This window comes from Humulus lupulus, chromosome X (assembly GCF_963169125.1).
Source record: "Humulus lupulus chromosome X, drHumLupu1.1, whole genome shotgun sequence".
Lineage (NCBI taxonomy): Eukaryota > Viridiplantae > Streptophyta > Magnoliopsida > Rosales > Cannabaceae > Humulus > Humulus lupulus.
The window spans coordinates 252,374,056-252,388,684 of record NC_084802.1 but is presented as its reverse complement, the minus strand read 5'-3'; the positions used below and the strand labels follow the sequence as shown (position 1 = coordinate 252,388,684).

The 14,629-nt window shown below is 38.9% G+C and overlaps 1 protein-coding gene across 1 annotated transcript in view; it reads left to right on the top strand.

The window, feature by feature from the left end:
- The window catches only part of LOC133805258 (probable protein phosphatase 2C 60), a 40,015-nt gene that overhangs the window by 5,449 nt on the left and 19,937 nt on the right, over positions 1-14,629 (top strand). The window contains exons 4-6 of the mRNA XM_062243390.1: positions 2,866-2,974; positions 3,784-3,943; positions 6,174-6,299. Of these exons, the coding sequence (XP_062099374.1) occupies positions 2,866-2,974; positions 3,784-3,943; positions 6,174-6,299 (395 nt within the window). The remainder of the gene's footprint in view (positions 1-2,865; positions 2,975-3,783; positions 3,944-6,173; positions 6,300-14,629) is intronic.

Sequence of the window (14,629 nt, the reverse complement as noted above, 5' to 3'; positions counted from 1 at the left end):
ATTAGTAGAGTTACCACCAGACAAGAAGGTAATAGGGTGCAAATGGGTGTTCACCGTCAAATTCAATGCAAATGGATCTATTAAGAGGTACAAAGCTCGGTTAGTTGCCAAGGGGTTTACTCAAACCTATGGAATTGACTACACGGAAACATTCGCTCCAGTTGCCAAACTCAACACTATCAGAGTTCTACTCTCACTAGCGGTTAACATGGATTGGGAATTACATCAGCTTGATGTAAAGAATGCGTTCTTGAATGGGGAACTTGAAGAAGAAGTGTGTATGAGTGAGCCTCCGGGATTTGAAGAATCTCTCTAGACAACCACAGTTTGCAAACTGAACAAATCTCTCTACGACTTGAAACATTCTCCCCGGGCATGGTTCAATCGTTTCCTGAAAGTTGTCAAAGGGCTTGGATACATACAAGGCCAGACTGATCACACTCTCTTTGTCAAACACTTGGGAAGTGGAAAAATTGCGGTACTACTCGTATATGTTGTTGACATAATTATCCCTGGTAATCACATTGAGGAGATAAACTCAATCAAAGAAATGTTGGCAAAGGAGTTCGAAGTCAAAGATCTCGGTGCTCTCAAATATTTTCTGGGTATGGAATTTGCTAGAAGTAAAAATGGTATTTCCGTGTCCCAGAGAAAATACACTCTAGATCTTCTAAAGGAAACAGGAATGCTCGGAAGCAGACCCACAAAACTCCAATTGAGCTCGGAGACAAAAAGAAAATGTTTGAAGGAAGTCCAGTTGACAAGGGGAAGTACCAACAGCTGGTAGGAAAACTCATCTACCTCTCACATACTAGACCCGACATTACTTTTGCAGTGAGTCTAGTCAGTCAATACATGCATGATCCGTGTCAAGGACGTCTCAATGCAGTGTATCGAATTATGAGATATCTCAAGCAAACTCCAGGAAAGGGTCTTTTTTTCAGGAAAACAACTGAGAGAAAGGTTGAAGTATTCACAGATGCAGACTGGGTTGGTTCAATTGATGATAGAAAGTCTACATCTAGATATTGCACAATGGTATGGGGGAATGTAACCACATGGCGAAGTAAAAAGCAAACTGTGGTTGCAAGAAGTAGTATAGAAGCAGAGTATAGAGCCATGGCTCATGGAGTGTGAAGCTATATGGATCAAACGTCTACTAGAAGAATTGAAGATTAAATATGAAGCCCCTGTTCAGCTCTACTGTGATAACTAATCTACTATCAGCATTGCACATAACCCTATACATGATGACAGAACCAAACACGTGGAAGTTGACCGTCACTTCATCAAAGAAAAAATTGACAGAGGAGTTATCAGCATTAGATATGTGCATACTAATCAACAGCTTGCTGATATTCTCACAAAGGGGCTATCTGAACAAACATTTGATTTCCTTGTAAACAAGCTTGGACTCATCAATATCTATAGTCCAGCTTGAGGGGGAGTGTTGACAGTTAGAAAAAAATAGGGTATTAATGTTTGATCTTTGGGATTCCTAGGAGTAGGAATCGGTTCCTATTTCTGTATTTAATGTAATTATTTATGTATTTCCTATATATACCTCTAGTCCTAGGTTATACATACATATCAGTGAATAGAAATATAGCAAGAAAGGTTTTTTCCTCTCCATTTCAACAAATCCTAATACGAGTATTCAGACCATGAGTCAAGTTCCATTCAAGATTCTGCCAACCAAGAACCTTGCATATCTAGCTCATAACCTTTGACTAGCTCAAGGTAGGAAAAAATGGAAGCATGTAGTCGCTGTTGAAGCTCGACGATCCCATAAATCTCTCCAATGCCAGTGGTTGTCGATGCTTCTTCCTTATTGAATCACGAGTGCCCAAGTTGTAGTCCTTGCCCAAAGTTTAAGCTCTAGCTTTGATAGCCATTCTGAATATGTTCTCTATTACTTGTAACAACCTTCTCTCCTCGGACAATAGCTGGTGTATCAACACACCCATGAAATTAGTTCATCAACACACCCATGAAAAGGGAAATGTAACCCACAAGTTTCCTTTTGATATGACCCCAACCAGCTTATATTTAAGTGGAGAAAGATAGAAAATTCGTTTGGAAAATGGTTCAGGGATTTGAACTCAATTTGCTACACTTGTTAGCTGTATATTAGTTGTATTTAGCTATCTAGTTACCCTAATTCTAGTTCCTCAATTGTATAGTTTCCTAAGATAGATTCCTAGTTTTGTATATATATGTGCATCTCTGTTCAATGGAATTCAAGTTGAATATCATTCTTTTCAGAAAATCAATCCTTGAAAGAATTCTGCTATTAAGGTTTTCATTAGTATTAAAAAAACGGAGTTACAAAGTTCCAAGTCTTCAAGACACATGGATATCTCCACAAGAGTTATTACTCTTCCCCAATTCAAATACAATATTCAGATGACTAACTCTGAGAGATTAACTACTATTTATACTAGGTATCTCTCCTACTTGGACTTGAACAAAATAACTACCCCAACTAATTAAAAATACAACTCAGCTAATGAGGAAAATACACTGCAGCTACAGCTTCTAATTACTTGCGGTCTATTCTTGTGCCTGAATGTGTTAGGCATGTTAGGCATATTTGAGGCCTAACAACATGCCTTGAACTGGAAAGCCAATAGCCTTTCTTCAAATAGTATCACTAGGAGTTGGAAAATAATTCTCGGTACTCACAATGTATTGCAAAATGTTGTTGCTATTTGAAAATAATTCTTGACTTGCCTATCCTCTTTAACTTCTAGGTCACAATTCATAGTATTTCGTAGATTGACTCTGGTCTACTAGTGATGAAACCTACATATTGCCATTATTTAATCAGTATTATGCATTGACTTGAGTCCATTGACATCTCAGGTAAGGTGGTTGCTAAGTTCTGTGCGAAGTTTCTTCATCGGCAGGTGCTGAAGAATGATGCATACATTGCCGGAGATATAGGGACTTCTGTTCAAAAATCATTTTTCAGGTCTCTTATTTTTTTTTTCTTTTGGTTTATTATCAGCATTTTTAATTAGTTGACATGGATACAGATGTTAAAAAATAATGCTTTTCGGGTTTAGCATTATGTACCAATTTTCTACATGAATCAAATTCCAATCAACAAATGTATGCTTCTTGTTTTCTACTTTGAATTTCTTTTATTCCCTGACTATAATATCATTGATTGTGATGAAAAACTTTTTTACTTTGTTAAAAGCTTCCCAATCTTGTAGAGTAACTATTATCATTGGTAGAGGTCAAGCCCTTAAGTCTTTAGAAGTTCTCTTATAAGCCTTGTTGTGTACTACCTTGTCATTTCAAAATTTAGAATATTAACATTTCCTACTTCCTATGGTTTCGAAATTTTGTACCTTTCTATAATTACCTTTTCCTAAGATTCTAGATTAGCATAAATATATAAATCTTTACCTTTTTTTTACTTGTGGGCCCTGGCAGTTTGACCGGGAGACTTCCCAGTGGCCCCAAGTTTTGAGTCTAGGGTGATTCGAACCCTAGAGCAGCACCCCAAGTTTATTCGTCCTTACCACTAGACCACCCCTTGGGGTTTATACATCTTTACTCTTTTAAAGTAAGATTACTGGATTTCTGTCAAATTAGGTGTCAGATGCATCATTTTATACATTTTTTTTTCTTCCACTAGTTCTGTAAAATCTCTATTACCTATTGAAAAAAAAATCAACAATAAAGGACCTCTTCAGTGATTGATAATGTTATTTCAAGAATTAGTTTTACATTTCTTCTGGCTTGTTAAATTTATGTGTAATAAACATACAGAATGGATGAAATGATGCGTGGACAAAGGGGATGGAGAGAGTTAGCTATTTTGGGAGATAAGATAAACAGGTTCACTGGCATGATAGAAGGGTTTATTTGGTCTCCAAGGAGCAGCAGCAGTGATACAAATGATCACGTTGATGACTGGGCCTTTGAGGAGGTAGGTTTATGACTGTTATATATTACAGCAATTTTGTAGTATTCTATAAAATAGGCTGTTATAAACCCCTAATACTTTCCATGATACTATTTTGGGTCATCTCCGTCACTCTTAACATTTAAACTATAAATCTAAAAAGTAACCCGTAATCCTCAAATTCACACAACCACTCTCCGCCATTCTACCCACAACCACACATCTGACAAACTACACTTTTATTTATTTGTAAAGACTTGTGTTCTGGATTTCATTTTTTAGTAACTTTTCTTGTGAACTTTACAAATCCTTAACCTTGAGATTGTTTTTGTTTACATTAGCTGAAAACAACAGACATATCAATACTCGTATGTATTTGGACTTTGGATTTTCAGTTGTAAAATGAGCATCTTTGTTACTATAGCTTTGTCATAAATGACTCAGGGCCAGTTAGCTGTGCTGCGGGAAAAACAGCTCTAGCTGTGTTGTGGGGAAAATCAGTTGCAGTTGTGTTGTGGGGAAAAGTTGCTGAATGTTTGGTAAATTATAGATTTTAAAGTATTGTGAGTTAGAAAAGCTGTAGCAGAGTGTTTGGTAAACTATAGGAATAAAGTGTTGTTAAATATTAAAATACCAAAATAGATGTCATTTATTTTATTAATTAAAATAAATTTACACATACTAAATAAATTTCAATATAAATACTGTATCTATTTAAACATGTTAATACACTAATAAAGTGATCATCAACAAAAATGTTATATTATATAATATAGGGATAATTGCGGCATAAGTACCCAATGTTTGGGTTTTGTATGCGGCATAGACCCGATGTTTATTTTTAGTGGCAATAGTACCCAAAGTTAGTAAAAGTGTAATTCCGTCAGTCTCCTTCGGTAGGTCTGTTAATGAGCTGATTGGCAGACACGTGTAACGTTTTTATTGGTCAAAATCATAATTTTTAAAATATTATTGAGCTAGACCAATCACGGAGTGACAAGTGTTGGTCCAGTCATCACGAAACGGAGACCTAGCGGAGGAGGCTGATAGAAACACTTTTACTGACTTTGGGTACTATTGCCGCTAAAAACAAATATTGGATCTATGCTGCGTACAAAACCCAAACATTGGGTACTTATGCCGCAAATATCCCCATAATATATACATATAATTGTATATATATATTATAACTAGTTATAATGATAAATCTATAATTATAATGATCTTAGTATAATATTCTAGAAGTGGTTAATAAATTATAATTTAGAAATACTATGAGATGCAAAATTAATAATATAGTGTATAATAAAATCTATATTGAACATTTTTATAAAAAAAGTTCTATATTAATGTAGCTTGTTAATATAAAATTACTAAATTAAAAAATATAAAACTATAAAAATATTTATAGAACAAAATAAAAATATTTAAGATTTAAATATTATTATGTTATTATCATATTAATTTATCTGAAATATTTTAATTTAGATTAATATATAATATATAATAAATAAAGAAATATATTTAGATAAAAAACACATTATAGGGCTTTTTGAAAAAGCAGCTTAAAAGTTGGGTTGGGTACCAGCTTTAGTTTTTAGCTGTAGCTGCTTTCTGACTGTTTACCAAACACCCTTATTGCACAACTTTTTAATATTGCACAACTTTTTAATAAAAAAATGACTTCTAACTTTTCTAAAAGCTATACCAAATTGGCCCTTAGTACACTAAAATGTTCTCTTTTGCAACTTGGTCCCTTTGGTTTATTGAGAAGCAAGCTTTAATATTTTAAACCCCCCTCCTCACTTTTGCAATTTCTATTAGCTTTCTGTTAAAGAATTTTTCTCGTTGGAACTGATGATTCTTTGGTGATAAAATCTTTACTGATTCATTCCTCCTTTTTCATTCTTGCAACTAAGATGATCATAAATTATTTATACCTATTTAACACATTTGGTTCCCACACAATTTATTATATCTCATCGGTATGGCTCAAGTGGTTGGTTGAGTGTGTTGTGAGTAAGAGGTCTGGGGTTCAACCCTATCCTGGGCTAGTTTCAAAGTGGTTGGCTGAGTGTGTTGTGAGTAAGAGGTATAGGGTTCAACCCTATCCTGGGCTAGTTTATCTAATATGAAAACTATGTCTCATCGGTGACTCAGGAAGTCGGTATAGAATTTGTCATTTGAAGCGCTTTTTCTTGAACCTTATTTTCTCTTTGAATTCCGTTATCTTATAGCCAATTACGGTTTGTAGGGGCCTCATTCTGATTTTAGCGGTCCAACTTCTGGGAGCACAGCCTGTGTTGCTATTATTAGAAACAACCAACTTGTTGTTGCAAATGCAGGTGATTCTCGTTGTGTCATATCAAGGAAGGGGCAGGTATGTTTTTTTATTCTTTCTTTTCTTTCACATGTTATTTTTGCTATTATTTTATTACACATCTTATTTGAACAGATTGATTGACATATATGATTTTCATTTAGCTTAAGCTTTGTATTCCAATTTAGAAAGGTGGTCATTAGCATTATGATACATGCCAACTAGGGTCCTCAAAACAATAGCAAGGGTAATAGGCAAAGATAGACAATGTAAGTAGAGGACAATGGAAAGAACTAGGCTTATCTGGAATTTGTCATTGAATGAACAAAATGATAAGAACACACTAGAACAACAAGGTATAGAAATGTTTAAGATTGATAGAAATTGATTGATTATTCTGAGGAACATGTTACAAATATAGGCTATACAAAATATTTTAACATAAATACAAAAATCAAATCTATTTATAAATATGGAAACTAATATATAGCCGGCTAATATACACATGATTTTCTATCTGTCAATACTCCTCAAGCTTGACTATAGATGTTGATGAGTCCAAGCTTGTTTGTTAGGAAATCAAATACTCTTTCAGATAATCCCCTGGTAAGAATCTCTGATATACATTGCAATAGACTAGATAAAGAGATAAGAGGAATAGAGTGTTTTATTGATAGTTTGGGAAATTCGAGAGTCCCAGTTTCTATCCAAGAGCCAAGGCTCAATACAGATCAAGAACAAAAGCATGCCTCTCCCCTACACTCCTGCAATTTAATTACAAAAACATTCCTAATTAAAATAGATAGCAAATTGATACATTTCAAATCAATCAGATAGCAAATTGATTCCATATCTTTGATACATTATCAAACTTAGCTATTACCATAATCAACCCCCCCCCCCCCGATTCATGCGCCTAATATAGGTGTGCCTAATTACCCACTCCCAAACTTTCACCTTGTCTGCAAGGTGAAAAGAAGGAAATTGCTGGACCATGGTATCATAGCGTTCCCAAGTGGCCTCAAAGAGCGGTAGGTCCTTCCATTTGATGAGTACTTCCACTTCGTTGCTTCCATCAGCTTTGGTATTCCGAACACCAATAACATTCGCAGGTTTCTCCAGATCGGGATTCAATTGCGGTGGCAACAATGGGGAAGAGTGATGCACGCCATGGGCTCACCAAAGCTGAGAAATATGAAACACCGGATGCACCGAAGAGGTGGCAGGTAATGCCAACTTATAAGTGACTTGACCAATGCGTGCGAGTACTTCAAAAGGCCAGTAGAAGCGAGGAGAGAGCTTTTCATTGCGCCTGACAGCAATAGATTTTTGGCAGTAAGGCTTCAACTTTACAAATACCTTCTCCCCTACTTCAAAATGATCATCACGTCGCTTTTTATCCGCCGTTAACTTCATCTTCTGTTGGGCGCGGAGCAGATGCATTTTGAGGTCATCAAGTTGCGCATCTCGTTCTTCTAACATTTCCTCAACTGAAGAAACTGGGGTGGAGTCGGACTTGTACCGAACGAGTGAAGGAGGATCGCGACCATAGAGAATCTAAAGTGGTGTGTGTTTCGATGACGCATGGAATGAGGAGTTGTACCAATATTCTGCCTAAGCGAGCCAAGCCAACCATGTTCGGGGTTTCTCTGAGGCATAGCAGTGCAAATAAGTCTCCAAACATCGATTGACAACCTCCGATTGACCATCTGTTTGCGGATGGTATGCGGTGCTGTGACTGAGCATCGTGCCCTGGAGCTTGAACAACTCTTGCCAGAAATGACATGAAAATCTTACTCACGATCAGAAATGATAGATCCTAGAATTCTGTGTAGACGAACAATTTCCCAAACAAATACCTCAACCACTATTTTAGCCGTAAAGGGATGCTTCAACAGAATGAAGTGAGCGTATTTGCTCAACCGATCCACCACAACCAAGATTGTATCCATACCATGTGAACGAGGTAATCCTTCTATAAAATCCATGGTCAAGTCTTCCCAAACCAAGGGGGGCAAAGCAATGAGTTGTAATAATCTAGCAGGAGATATGATTTAAGGATTTGTGTTTCTGGCACACTTTGCAATTGCGCACCCATTCCACCACGGCCTTTCTCATTCCCAACTAGTAAATTTCGGATGCAATGCGTTTGAAAGTTTTATCCTCATCGGAATGGCCCCCCAGAGCAGTCGTGGTATTCCTCGAGTATGGTGGGGATAAGATAGCTTGTTTTGGACAACATTAAGCACCCTTTATACCTCAATTGTCCATTGTCAAGGGAGAACCTAGCGGTGCGAGCCTTCCCTTTGTGTAAATCAGAAACGATTCTGCTTACAAAGTCATCTTGTAGTAACTCTTGGTGTAATGCCTCCCAGTCAATTCCCTGTGACAGTAGTATGTTATGACATTCCACCGGGTGGGAAACTCAGGATAGAGCATCAGCCACCTTATTGCTAGCCCCTAGTCGATATTGGATTTCGAAATCATACCCCAGCAACTTAGCCATCCACTTCTGGTACTCAGGAGCCACAATGCGTTGTTCTAATAGAAATTTTAGACTCTGTTGGTCAGTGCGAACCACAAAACGCCGCCCAAGCATATAAGGTCGCCATTTTTTAATAGCAAAGACAATAACCATCAACTCGTAAATCGGCTTGGCTCAGGCTTGAGGCCCCAAAACTTGACTATAAAAAGCCACTGGTCGCTGTTCTTGTATTAACACAGCACCCACTCTGTAGCTGGACGCATCGGTCTCTACTATGAACGACTTGGTAAAATCAGGGAGGGCTAAAACTGGAACAATGGTCATAGCGTGTTTGAGGGCATCAAAAGCAGCAACGGCAAAGTCATTCCATCCAAACTGATCCTTCAACTGTTCGGTGAGGGGCCATGCAATCTCACTATAGCCTCGAACAAACTTGCGGTAGTAACCAGTAAGCCCTAAGAATCCTCGTAGTTCTTTGATGTTCCTTGGAACAGGCCAATCTAACATAGCATGTACTTTTGCTTGGTTGGCTGCCACTCCCATACCTGAAATGATGTGACCCAAGTACTCCAATTTCGCCCCTGCAAATAGACTTTTTTTTAATTTCGCATAGAGTTTATGCTTGGACAAAATTTGTAAAACCGTGGATAAGTGGGCAACATGCTTAGTGATATTACGACTGTAAACGAGGATATCATCAAAAAATACCAAAACAAAACGACGAAGATAAGTGTGAAAAACCTCATTCATCAAGCATTGGAACGTGGCTGGGGCGTTGGTGAGGCCAAAAGGCATGACCATAAATTCATAGTGACCCTCGTGAGTGCGAAAAGCAGTCTCGGGCATGTCGGTAGGTTGAACCCGAATCTGGTGGTAACCAGATTTTAGGTCGAGCATGGAGAAGATGGTAGCGCCATGAAGTTCATCCAACAACTCATCAATGACCGGAATGGGAAATTTATGAGGAATCGTTTCACGATTAATGGCTCGATAATCGACACAAAACCGCCAACTGCCATCTTTCTTCCGAACAAGCAATATCGGACTAGAGAATGGGCTCACACTCGGTTGGACAATACTGGCTGCCAACATTTCCCCAACCAACTTTTTGATCGCATCTTTTTGAACTTGAGGATAACAGTAAGGACGTACTCTAATAGGAGATGCATTTTCCCGTAGAACAGTGGCATGCTCTCGTCCCCGTAACGGTGGAAGTTCCATGGGCATGTCAAAGACTTGGCCGTAGTTAACACCTCCTGGATTTTTTGTGGGGGGGGGGGGGGGTGTTGGAAGGATCATCAGGCAGTACGGCTTCTACCCCAAGCTCAATCAGCAGGGCGTGTCCTTCATGTTGAATGGATCACATCATTGTTTTAAGGGACACAAGCGTTTTATGGAGGGTGGGATCACCTTGCAACAGAACAGTGTTACAACCCACCGAAAACTTCATGGAATGAGTCTTCCAATTGATGTGAGTGACCCCCGAGTTTCCAGCCATTGAATGCCCAATATGATATTCGTATTTCCCAAATCCAAGGGAAGGAATCCTCAACAATTTCAATGCCCTGTATGGTCACGTCGATGCCCCGACAAATTCCTTGAGTTTGAGTAGCCTTTCCTGTGCCCAACACCACGCCGTACGATGCCGTTCGTAATAGGGAGCCCTAATATGCAAATAAGGACATTGGAGATGAAGTTTTGAGTGGCCCCATTATCAATTAAGACGATCACTGATTGTGTCTTGATGTGGCCAGTGAGCTTTAGAGTCTTCGGAGAAGTGAGGCCAACAACGGAATTTAGAGAAACTTCCACGACTTGATTTTCCAACTGCTCATCAACTGTGTCGGCAGCAAGGTGGGCGTCCTCAATGGCGTCGTTGTGAACATCGTCTATAGGCAAGTGTTGTAATATAATGACTTGAAGTTCCATTCATGTGCAATGATGGCTGGGAGAGTACTTCTCGTCACATTTGAAACATAAGTCGTGCGCTTTGTGTTGTTGAAGCTCAGATTCTAATAGTCGGTGGATTCCGGACCTCATAGTGCAACTATCCTTGGCAATTGTCGTAGTCCTAGGTGGAGGAGTTGAGTGTAGTGGGCTCGTATGCGTCCCACTAAAACGAGACAAGGGTACTCTCATGGCTAGTTTAGGTCTTTGTACGACCAATAATTTAGTCTCCACATGTTAGGTCAATTCCATGGTCTCCTCAAACCCGCTAGGGCTCAATACAGTAACCTCATGTCCAATTTTAGATAAAAGCCCATTAATAAAAGTGGATTCCAATACCTTTTCAGAGAGACCCTCCAAAGAAGACGCGAATAGCTCAAACTACTTCCGATAATCACGTACAGAGCCAGTTTGCTTCAAGGCCAAAAACACAATACATTGAGCCATCAGGCAGAAGCCTGAAACGCTGCACCATCAGCCGCCGGAGATCGGCCCACAACACAAATAGATGGCGACAATTCTCCCACTGGAACTGTAGTCTCAAGGCACTCGGCACTAGTTAAACGGTGAAGAGAAAAGAAACGTTCTGCCTTCAAGACCCAACCATCTGGGTTGTCGCCGTCAAAGGAAGAAAGCTCGATGCGGCAGGGACGTATATCCCATCTCGGCGCCGGAGCGGGAGTGTCCTGAGAAGACCCACCATCCTAGGAGCCTCTGCCTCCTGGGCCGACAGCCATACCCGACACCAACAAAGAGGGAACGGAGTCCACGTGAGGGGCTGGTTTGGATGCCGAAGCCTGGGTCTGATCAGCTGCTGTTGGTTGCACCTGCCACTCCGCCTGGGCTGTCATAAAGGCGTCCAACCGACTAACCAAGGCAGCAACGCTGTGCTCTAAAATGGGTAGCTGCTGCAAGTCCTCTTTGATGGTAAGCAACTCAGTTTGGACCGTAGAGAGGAGACCTTCAACTGTTTCCACCCGAGATTCCATCTTGGTCACCATGGAGTTTGGAGACAGACGACGCCAATTGATATACTGCAATAGACTAGATAAAGAGATAAGAGGAATAGAGAATGTGTTTTATTGATAGTCTGGGAAATTCAAGTCCCAGTTTCTCTCCAAGAGCCAAGGCTCAATACAAATCAAGAACAAAAGCATGCCTCCCCCCTACACTCTCCTGCAATTTAATTACAAAAACATTCCTAATTAAACAGATAGCAAATTGATACATTTCAAATCAATCAGATAGCAAATTGATTCCATATCCTTGATACATTACCAAACTTAGCTATTACCATAATCAGGCCCCCCGATTCATGCGCCTAATATAGGTGTTCCTAATTGGAGGTCTATCAATCTGCCAGTTGTTGGTCTGTGTGCACGTATCTAATTTTGATAACACCTCTAATTTTCTCCTTGATAAAGGGATGATCTACTTCCACGTGCTTTGTTCTGTCACGATGTATTGGGTTATGAGCAATACTAATAGTAGACTAATTGTCACAGTTATGTTGAACAGGAGCTTCATATTCAATCTTTAACTCCTCAGTAGTCCCTCTAGCCAAATTGCTTCACACAACATTCCATGGGCCATGGCTCTTTATTCTGCTTCTGCACTGCTTCTTGCAACGACACTCGTTTTGCTTCTTACTTCCCTATGTTACCAGGCTGCCCCACAATAAAGTACAATAGCCAGATGTAGACTTCCTATCATCAATCGATCCAGACCAGTCTGCATTTGTGAATACTTCAACTGTTCGTCAAGAGCTTTCTTGAAGAATAACCCTTTGCCTGGTGTTTGCTTTCAATACCTCAACACGATACACATCATTGAGATGACCTTGCATATGTTGACTTACTAGACTCACAGCAAACGCAATGTCGGGTCTAGTGTGAGAGATAAATGAGCTTTCCAACTAACTGTTGGTATCTCCCCTTGTCAACTGGATCTCCTGTGAACATTTGTGCTTTGTCTCCAAGTTCAATTGGAGTTTTGCAAGGTTTACAACTTAGCATTCCAATTTCTTTTAGAAGATCAAGAGTACTTCCTTTGTGATACAGAAATACCCATTTTACTCCTTGCAAATTCCATACCCAAGAAGTATCTTAGTATTCCCAGATCCTTGACTTTAAATTCCTTTGCTAACAATTCTTTAATCAAAATCATCTCTTTGGTATTATTACCTGTGACGATTATATCATCAAAATACACAATCAATATAGTTATTTCTCATTTTCCTGAGTGTTTAATGAACAGAGTGTAGTCTGTTTGGCCCTGTGAGTAACCAAGACTTTTGATTACTTTTAGAAATCAATTGAACCATGCCCAATGAGATTGTTTCAGGCGATAGAGTGACATGTTGAGCTTGCAGACAATCTTGGTACTAGAAGTATCTTCAAATCCCGGCAGTTGAGTCATACAAATTTCTTCTAATTCTCCATTTAAGAATGCATTTTTTACATCCAACTCATGCAACTCCCAATCCAGGTTGGCTGCTAGCGAGAGTAAAACTCTGATAGTGTTGAGTTTAGCAACTGGAGTGAAGGTTTCAGTATAATCAATCCCATAGGTTTGTGTGAACCCTTTTGCAACTAACCGAGCTTTGTACCTTTCGATGGATCCACTTGCGTTGTACTTGACTGTAAACACCCATTTGCATCCCACGACCTTTTTCTTAGGTGGTAATTCCACTAATTTCCAAGTCTCATTTTTCTTAAGGGCTTTCATCTCTTCAAGAACAACTGCTCTCCATTCAGGATTATCAAGTGCTTCTTCGATGTTCCTAGAAATAACAATTTCTGACAAGCTAGAAGTAAAAGATTTAAATGAAGATGATAAATTTGAATAAGAGATGAATTTGGAGATAGGATGTTGAGTGCAAGACCTAGTTCAATTCTCAAGGCTATAGGAATGTCTTGATCAGTGTTTGAGTGATTATTACTTGACTCGTTTGGAGGAAGAGGATCTACCATCGGGTTGGCTTCTTGACTGTGTTGAGAATTCATGATTTGGTTGTTTCTTTGTCGACTAGAATAAACACATAATTCTTGTTGTTTGGTTTGGAGGATGTGTATCTGTTTCTATTGACTCAAAAGGTGAGGCAAGATCTTTTGAATTTTGAGAGGGTGAGTTGTTTTTGGAAGAGGATTTTGTGGGATGTGATGGAATTATAGATTGACTTAGAGGTGGAATTAATCCCCATGACCACTGAACTTCGTTCTCTTGACAATTGTTGGTCTCCCCTTGAAGTGAGGTGGGAGAGAAGTAGGAAGTGTTTTAAAAAAAGCTGACGCCTCTGGAGACGAAGATTTTTTTTGTAAGAGGGCAGTAGCAGGGATAACCTTTTTGAGTCCGAGATTAAGCAATGAAGACAGTTTTAATGTGTATTTGTAAATAATACTTCTAATCTAATTTTATTGTTGAATAATATGGCCTATATATAGGCCGAATATAAAGAGTTAGACAAAATATAAGGAAAAAAATACAACCTAAACTTAGCTGTCAATTACAACTTAAAATTAGCTATACAAAATGTATTTACAATGATATTTCTACACTCCCCCTCAGGCTGAGTTGTATATGTTATACAAACCCAGCTTGGAATTAAAATCTTCAAAACTTGTTCTTGGTAGGGCCTTTGTTAGGATGTCAGCAATTTGTTTCTTTGTAGGAATGTAGTTGAGCTTAATGATCTTTGAATTCACCTTCTCAGATATGAAGTGTTTGCCTATTTCAACATGTTTAGTTCTATCGTGGTGAACCAGATTTTTAGCAATGCTAATTGCTGCTTGACTATCACTATACATTTTAAAGGACTCGAGATAGTCAAACCTCAATTCATTCATGAGCCTTTTGATCCACATCCCTACACAAATACCCAAGGCCAAAACACGATATTCTGACTCTGCACTACTCCTTGAGACTACAGTCTGCTTTTTACTACGCCAAGTAACTAAAT